This window comes from Rhincodon typus, chromosome 20 (assembly GCF_021869965.1).
Source record: "Rhincodon typus isolate 14 chromosome 20, sRhiTyp1.1, whole genome shotgun sequence".
Classification (NCBI taxonomy): domain Eukaryota; kingdom Metazoa; phylum Chordata; class Chondrichthyes; order Orectolobiformes; family Rhincodontidae; genus Rhincodon; species Rhincodon typus.
In genome coordinates, this window is record NC_063351.1 from 17,415,280 (window position 1) to 17,422,863 (window position 7,584).

The window sequence follows — 7,584 nt, forward strand, 5'->3', positions numbered from 1 at the left end:
AAATGTCGATAGGGATGAAATAATTAAAATTAACTTTGAGTAATTTAATCTAAATTGCCATATTTTTATCAAAAACATTTTCTAATTTTTTTTCTGGTGTTTTCGAGACCCGCGGACAGTATGATCCCTGAATCATTCGTGATAAAAACGAACATCAGCGCCTCGACTGAAGGTCTTCAACAGCATGGATCTGAACATTTGAAAACTATCCACATTTATGAAGATTGCAAAACAGAGACTACAATCACACTTTGAGAGCGGGCACCTTGTCTAAAAGTATCACCCATCAAATATCGTTAGGAATAGTTTAGCGACAAGAAGGTGGCGAATAAAGCGATCTGATTGTGAGGGCGCCACTCCTTGGCTTTGTTAGACCGTTTGCCAGGGCCCTCTGCAGCTCAGTGGGGCGGCGTTAGACCTCCTGTTAATTGATATCATCGGCAGCCTTTCACGTCTACGGTCAGCTCAAAGGTGTGATCCACACTACACACACAGCCTAATGAAAGTTTAATGCTTCCCAAGCGGATTGAATCGATTTACAATCATCCTAGCACGCCATTCTATTGAAGTATAGAACACACGTGGCACAACCAACAATGTGAGATAGCAAGAACTGCAGATGCTGGAGTCAGATTCGATACTGGAGTTATCAGGTTGCAGAGTCTAGGGGCGAAATGTCGACTCTCCCGCTCCTCTGATGCAGCCTGACCTGCTGTGTTCCTCCTGCTCTCCACTGTATCAACAACGTGAGACGATCGGGCCACCACTCTTAATCCGAATTACAAAAGTTTACATTTCCCGGTCGATTATCAATGTCTAGAGAGATTCGGTTTTTCAGTGAATAGATCTATTGAAAACTACTATAGGAAAAGCAGCTGCGTACAATGTATAAGTTTGATCGAATGTGTTTATCTTCCGGCCAAGAATTCTTTTAGAAGTAACAGACGCCACATATTAACCAACATTCATAACAGATTCACATGCACTAAATTTAAAGTGCAACAAATTCCACAAATCTAATAGCTTTAACTAAATTAACACTCTTTGCCATCATTTTCATTACAGTACTAACATTTCCATGAATGTTACTTCTCAACATAGATCCTTAAAGTAATGGCACTCTACAACAAACTGGATTATTTTGTTGTTCTAATGTAGTCAAACATCCAAGGGACCCAAACAGAAAAAAAATATATCAAAATATGAATATCAGGCCAGAAAAGAGATATTAGAACAGGTCACCAAATGCTTGACTGAACCAGCAGATGGGTCCAGACCCGAAACGTCAGCTTTCCTGCTCCTCTGATGCTGCTTGGCCTGCTGTGTTCATCCAGCTCTACACCTTGTTATACCAGCAGATTTTGAGAAGCCTTTTCAAAGAGGAAAGTGAGACAGAAGGATTTGGGGATTTTCAGGGAGAGATTCCAAAGGTCACGGCCTTGTCAATGAATCCCTGGCTGTTCGTGGAGCAATTAACGTCAAAGACCTCAAGAGGGTAGAAATAGAGTGGCACAGATTCCTTGTAGGGTTGTCATGTTGAGAAAGATGACAGAGATGGGGGGAATGAGGCAATTAATCTATTTTAAAAGATGAGAAACTTAAAATCAAGATATCACTTTAGCAATGAATTGAGGGGTAACAGATAAATGGTACTTGGTGCAAATTAGGATATGGACAAAGTTTAGATGATGTTCAAGCTTATGAACAGCTGAATATGAGAGGGTGGCTAGGAATGCATTGGAGTAGTGAAGACTAGAGGTAATGGAGACAAAGATGAGGGGCTCAGCAGCAGATGAGCTGAAGCAAGGGTGGAGTCAGATGATTCTACTGAGATGGAATTAAATTTGAATAATGTTATGGTTATTTGGTCAGGTCATCATGTCAGCTCAATGTAAGTGTAGAAATGTACAATTACAAAGGACCATTAACATGGCAAACCATCACACAAAGGTTCTTAAGAATCCACTAAAAACAATGAATGAACATTTCAGGAAAAATCACAGAACCTTGATCAATTACAGATAGTAGGAACTGCCGATGCTGGAGAATCTGAGATAACAAGGTGTAGAACTGGATGAACACAGCAGGCCAAGCAGCATCAGAGGAGCGGGAAAGCTGACATTTCAGGTCTTCTGAAGTTCTGAAGAAGGGTCCAGACCTGAAACGTCAGCTTTCCTGCTCCTGTGATGCTGCTTGGCCTGCTGTGTTCATCCAGCTCTACACCTTGTTATCTCTTGATCAATTAGATTTTTTTTTAAAGATGTGCCTTAAAGTTGTAGAGACAGCCTACTGAAAGAAGAGAATTCCTGAGCTTAGACCTTAGATGGCTGAAGGCAGAGCAAGCAGTGTCCAGGGAAATGGAAGGAATGCAAAAAAAATCTGAATCAGAGCATTACAGTTTTCTGAGGACCGTAGAGCTTGAGGAGGTTACAGAGTATGGATGGTTGAAGAGTATGGAGGGTTTTAAAAACCAGGATAGGAATTTAAAACTCAGAGGTTGGAAGCCAAAGCAAAACTGAGGTGATTTTGTGCAATACAGGATCAACTACATTATGGGTTTGCATGAGATCATGTCTTTGCTGGATGTAAGGAAATGGGGCAATGAAGAGAACATTGGAATAGTCAAATCTGGGGGTCACAAAGGTATGGATGTAGATTTCATCTGGACTGATATGGATGATGTTAAGAAAACAGAAGTCTTTGCAGTAGAGAGGATATCGGGTTGATCAGGTCAAAGTTGTAAACTAAGCCAAGGTTGCAAGCAGTCTTGTTCAGTGACTATATAAGGGAAAGGAAATCAATGTCAAGGGTAGAGAGATTGTAGTGGGGTTCAAAAATAATGACTTTGATGTTCCCAATATTTAAATTTAAACTGTGACTCATCAAATACTGGCAACACAGAGGCAGTGGGGGATTGAGAGAATGTGGTACTAAGTTAGAGTTAGCGTTTTCAACATACATTTGCAAGTTCCTCCAATTTATTCCAACCCATGTTGCCATGTAGACAACAACCAACATTAGATCCTTGAAGAACCCCAGGAGTAATACCAGGAAGTGAAGCCACTGAGAACTGGAAAGAGAACACTTACATCTGATATATTCCGTAAGTGTTGTACAAATTCAAAGCCTAGTGCCTCCACAGCTAAAAGATAAATCTATGCTTTGAGATCTGAGGAAAGTCTATATAAGAAATCTCAGTGCATATTCAGTGCTGAGCTCTGTCATGTATTTTTCATATTAGCAACTTCTCTTATAGAGGCTCCAATACTGAGTCTGAGGGAGAAATTGAGTAGTTTGTAAAGCAAACTAAAAATAACTGAAAATACTCTGAAGTTTAGGCAGCTCTGTAGAGAGAGAAATAGGTAAAAATTCAGGTAAATTAACTTTCATCAGGATTGACAAAACACCGGTGACCTAGAGAGAGGAGAAATAACTTGCTTTACTCATATTGTAACATTATGAATAGGTTGGAAGTGGCCTCTCCCACTTTGATAACACCCTCATCCACCAGATAGGTACCAAAGTCAGGACTGGAAAGAATTCCATTGAATGGTACCATTTTATGACATCACCTGGAAAGGTGAGGAAAAGTGGAGGAGGTGGATTCAAACAAGTCTTTAGAAACTGTGGTAACAAGGTGTAGAGCTGGATGAACACAGCAGGCCAAGCAGCATCAGAGGAGCAGGAAAGCTGACGTTTCGGGTCTGGACCCTTCTTCAGAAGCTTTCTGAAACGTCAGCTTTCCTGCTGCTCTGATGCTGCTTGGCCTGCTGTGTTCATTCAGCTCTACACCTTGTTATCTCAGATTCTCCAGCATCGGCAGTTCCTACTATCTCTATAGAAACTGTGGGACTGGAGAAATAAGGAAGAGACCCAGTTTAACTGGTTCTCTCCTGGGAATCCATTTGCCATTAGATAGGCTACATTTTCATTGGTGTAAGATCTGTCAGGCTATAGAAGGAGGCGTCAAAAGTATCACTATGATACATGTTCCTACAATGCTCCCTTTGAACCTAAGATTGTATCAATAATCATCTGCTCAGGTATTGCAACAAATTAAAATTTGAGATTGGCTCTTTTGTAGTGTAGCCTGTTCTTTTCAAATTATTATATTTATTCGGTTTGTAACCTCACAATGTGCTAAAGAAAATTCACATTGGATTTTATCAAATCTCCATAAGATATTGCTGCCAAGTAAGAAAATGACAGCAAACTATACTGTCTATCTATTGTTACTAATAAAATGCAGTTTTCTAAATACAACGTACAATTCACAGAAAAATCAATGTTGAGCAAAACAGTAAGAGGATAATTGCTCAAAGAAATGTCTGTATGAAAGTTCCTTTGAGACAATTCCAGTTCAACATGTTGGCAACACAGAGCAATCACCAATAGGTCAGCAACTTATTGGAACTTCAGATGGACTCGCTGAAGAAATGCTAATTAGTGAAGTTACTTCAGTGAAGTAAATGAAGAAAATATTTATAAAGGACCTCCAACCTTTAACTTGGAAGTGCACAGCTAATTGTTGAGGCTTAAGTTCCACATCCAACAGTGTGTGTTCTGTTATTTTCATTAAGTGCCACTTTCCTAAACATATAATGCACATTTGAGATGAAATTATAAAACTTGTCAATGTAACAAAATAGTAGTAATCAACACTTTTCGATAGTATGTTGAGAGGCATGAAATCGAGCAGCACTGCATCAGAATTAGTGGATCAGAAATGGCCGAAATTAACTACCAGTTCTGCTGACCTTTTATATGACTATCCTAACTATTAACTAAAGAGAATATGGATATTATTCGACTTATTTGATCGCTTTCACTGGAGAAAAAAAACTTAACTACATTGAGAAGCAGTTGGGATTCGCTGGAGAGTCAATGATTATTAATGTCTTAATATATTGATGTTTACAGATTGGTTACCTCAAAACACTGAGAAAAAAGCTCGTCAAATTAAACAGATGTGAATTTCTCCGGGATTAAAGTTTCTCTCGATGTGACTATGTATTGCTGTTTATCCCATTGTAAGGGACCTTTTTAAACACAGGACACAAATTAAACCTCTGGTTGCAGTTTCGTTTGACTGGCTCATTATACATCCATGTTAGACGGCGGATACACTTTGCAAATTGCTGACAGCGACACTAAAAGAAAGCGATACGTGTTTAGTGTGTATAAATATATATTCCTTTCATTATTTATCATGCCCATTTACGAAACAGCACGCATCCTTCAGATGTGTAATTTTATGTCCCATTTAGAAAGGCCAGGGAGAAGGGCCGCAGACATAGTGGAGCCAGCATTCACGGATTTGCCGGATACTGGAGCACATTAATGATTTCCTAAATTAGACCCAATTGTTTGGCATTGTCTGTCCGTTATCTTTGCTTTGAAGTCTCTTCACACATGGAAATCTCCGCTGAGAAAGGCCACATAAATTAAAAAGCTGGTCACAAGCAACTCAGACGGATCGAAGAGGCAGACGCATTGGAGTGGCTTCCAAGTGGCAAAACAGAGAGATGGTCAAAGGAAACTTTTCGATCGACTGGCTTGCTCGGAGTAGCCGCGAGGGGTGCACTAAAGAGAAAGCTGAAGAACACAGCCTGTGCCTGCCTCTGTCTCCCAGCGTCTATCCACGAAACTCAACACAGCCCAAGACGGATATCGCCCAACAGAGACTAACAAAAAGTGGAGACCCCACCTGCGAAATAAGCAGGCAAGCACTACCCTGGATGGGAGACTGCGAGCCAGAACCGGCTCTGAAAGACTCAGCCGGCGCGGAGTGTAAGTAAAACATCAATGACTGAAAATGGCCAGGAGAACTGCAAGGTGTTTTCAGGCGCTCACTGGTACCTTGTGTTTAATTTGTTGTTGTGCAGTGTCCAGTCGTGAGGATTGCTGGGCCTCGGAGAGCGAGTCCGGCCGTTCAGACTGTACGGGCCGGGAGGAGGAGGAGGAAGAAGAGGCGGACAGAAGCCCGGAGGCTGACAGCGATGGGCCTCGGCGTGTGCGCACCGCCTTCACCGCCCAGCAGATCCACAAGTTGGAGAAGAAGTTCAAGCGGCACACCTACCTGGGGGCGGCGGAGAGATCCAGGCTGGCAGCTTTACTGCACTTATCCGAGACTCAGGCAAGTCAAGAGAATCGCGGTAACTCCATTCCCACTTATTCTAACTCCCAAAACACCTCATTCAGCATTTCTCTCAAAAAACCTCATGTCAGCTTTTTTGTCAACAGTTCTGAGGAAGGCTCACCGGACCCGAAACGTTAACTGTTTTTTCTTTTACAGATGCTGCCAGACCTGCTGAGCTTTTCCAGCAACTTTGTTTTTGTTTCTGTCAACTTTTTTGATCTAAAAAGGATGGGACTACTACTCTTTTCATGCACAGCCTAACAACCTGCAGTGTCATGTTGTTAGTAAGTACATTTTTAATGGGATTGTTAGTTTTTTTTAACGTGGTGTATTTCTCCTCCTTCTAGGTGAAGACATGGTTTCAGAATCGCAGGATGAAGCTCAAGCGCCAGCTGCAGGATCTGTACTCTGTTTCCTTCGCTGGCCCCGCTTTGCTAACCACCCCGGCGCGGATGAGAGAGCCGCCTCTGCCACTCAGCTCCTTCCCGGGGTATTACCTGCAGGCCACCAGCGGCCCCCACCGCCTCCCCCAGGCCGCCTACCAGCAGCCGATTGCCGGCCACTGCCCGAGTGTGGAGCAAAGCCTATCTCCGTATCAGGCCTTTCTTTACCCGCTACTGCTGAATCCTTCTCCAGGGGGCCTGTACATCTGTTCCTGATGAAAAACCAGACCTTCACGATGCCAGCAGCTAGGACTTGGGACTTTGGGAAGTCATGTTGTGCAATATCGCTAACGAGGAACGCGTATTAAAACTAAAAACTGCCCTTATTTAATGCCCTATTTAATTTTGTAATTTTCTATCTATTTTGATAATAAAATTGATTGTTCGATCAAAGAGGTCATTTTTCTGGAGTGCATGGTGCTATTTAGGTTGTTGTTGATTCCAACACAGTTTTCCATTTTCCAATCCAATTTCATGCCTTAAACTGGAGCAGTCTGCTTGGACAGCAGGTTCCAGCATAGTAAATTCCAAGATTGATGCAGAATCTGTACAGGACACAGTACTGAAGGAACATTGGTATTGTCAAAGGTGCCATTAAGGGCTTGTGTTGTCAAAGGTGACATTAAGGGCTAGCAGCCTGATCCCAGACCTATCTCTTTCCAGACAAATGAAGTATCACCGCTTGAATCTGCCCAGTACTAACGACTAATTCTCACGGGGTAAACAGTAGATTACCAAATGCTTTCAACATAACTGTAATCCAAATGAATTTCAGGGTCACTAACAGTGTCTAGACTGATGGCCCACATTTGTGTTGATGAAAGGGTCATCCAAGCTTTGCAAATTTTGTTTTCCTTCAAGATACTGATGTTTATTGGGCACTTATCTCTAAATAGGAATATATGAAGTAATTTGTCATTTCCACACTGACCAACATGGTAACTAGTTCTAAATTATATATTGCCAGTGCTAACAGTTACATAAATGCGTAACAAACACGTT

The 7,584-nt window shown here is 41.8% G+C and overlaps 1 protein-coding gene across 1 annotated transcript; it reads left to right on the plus strand.

Annotated features, from left to right (window-relative positions):
• The first annotated feature begins 5,298 nt into the window (after positions 1 to 5,298).
• LOC109932444 (homeobox protein vent1-like) lies at positions 5,299 to 6,912 on the plus strand. The gene is made up of 3 exons (XM_020531612.2): positions 5,299 to 5,790; positions 5,886 to 6,136; positions 6,487 to 6,912. Exons 1-3 carry the CDS (start codon positions 5,526 to 5,528, stop codon positions 6,796 to 6,798), a joined length of 828 nt encoding a protein of 275 aa, XP_020387201.1. The 5' UTR covers positions 5,299 to 5,525; the 3' UTR covers positions 6,799 to 6,912.
• Positions 6,913 to 7,584: the final 672 nt, after the last annotated feature.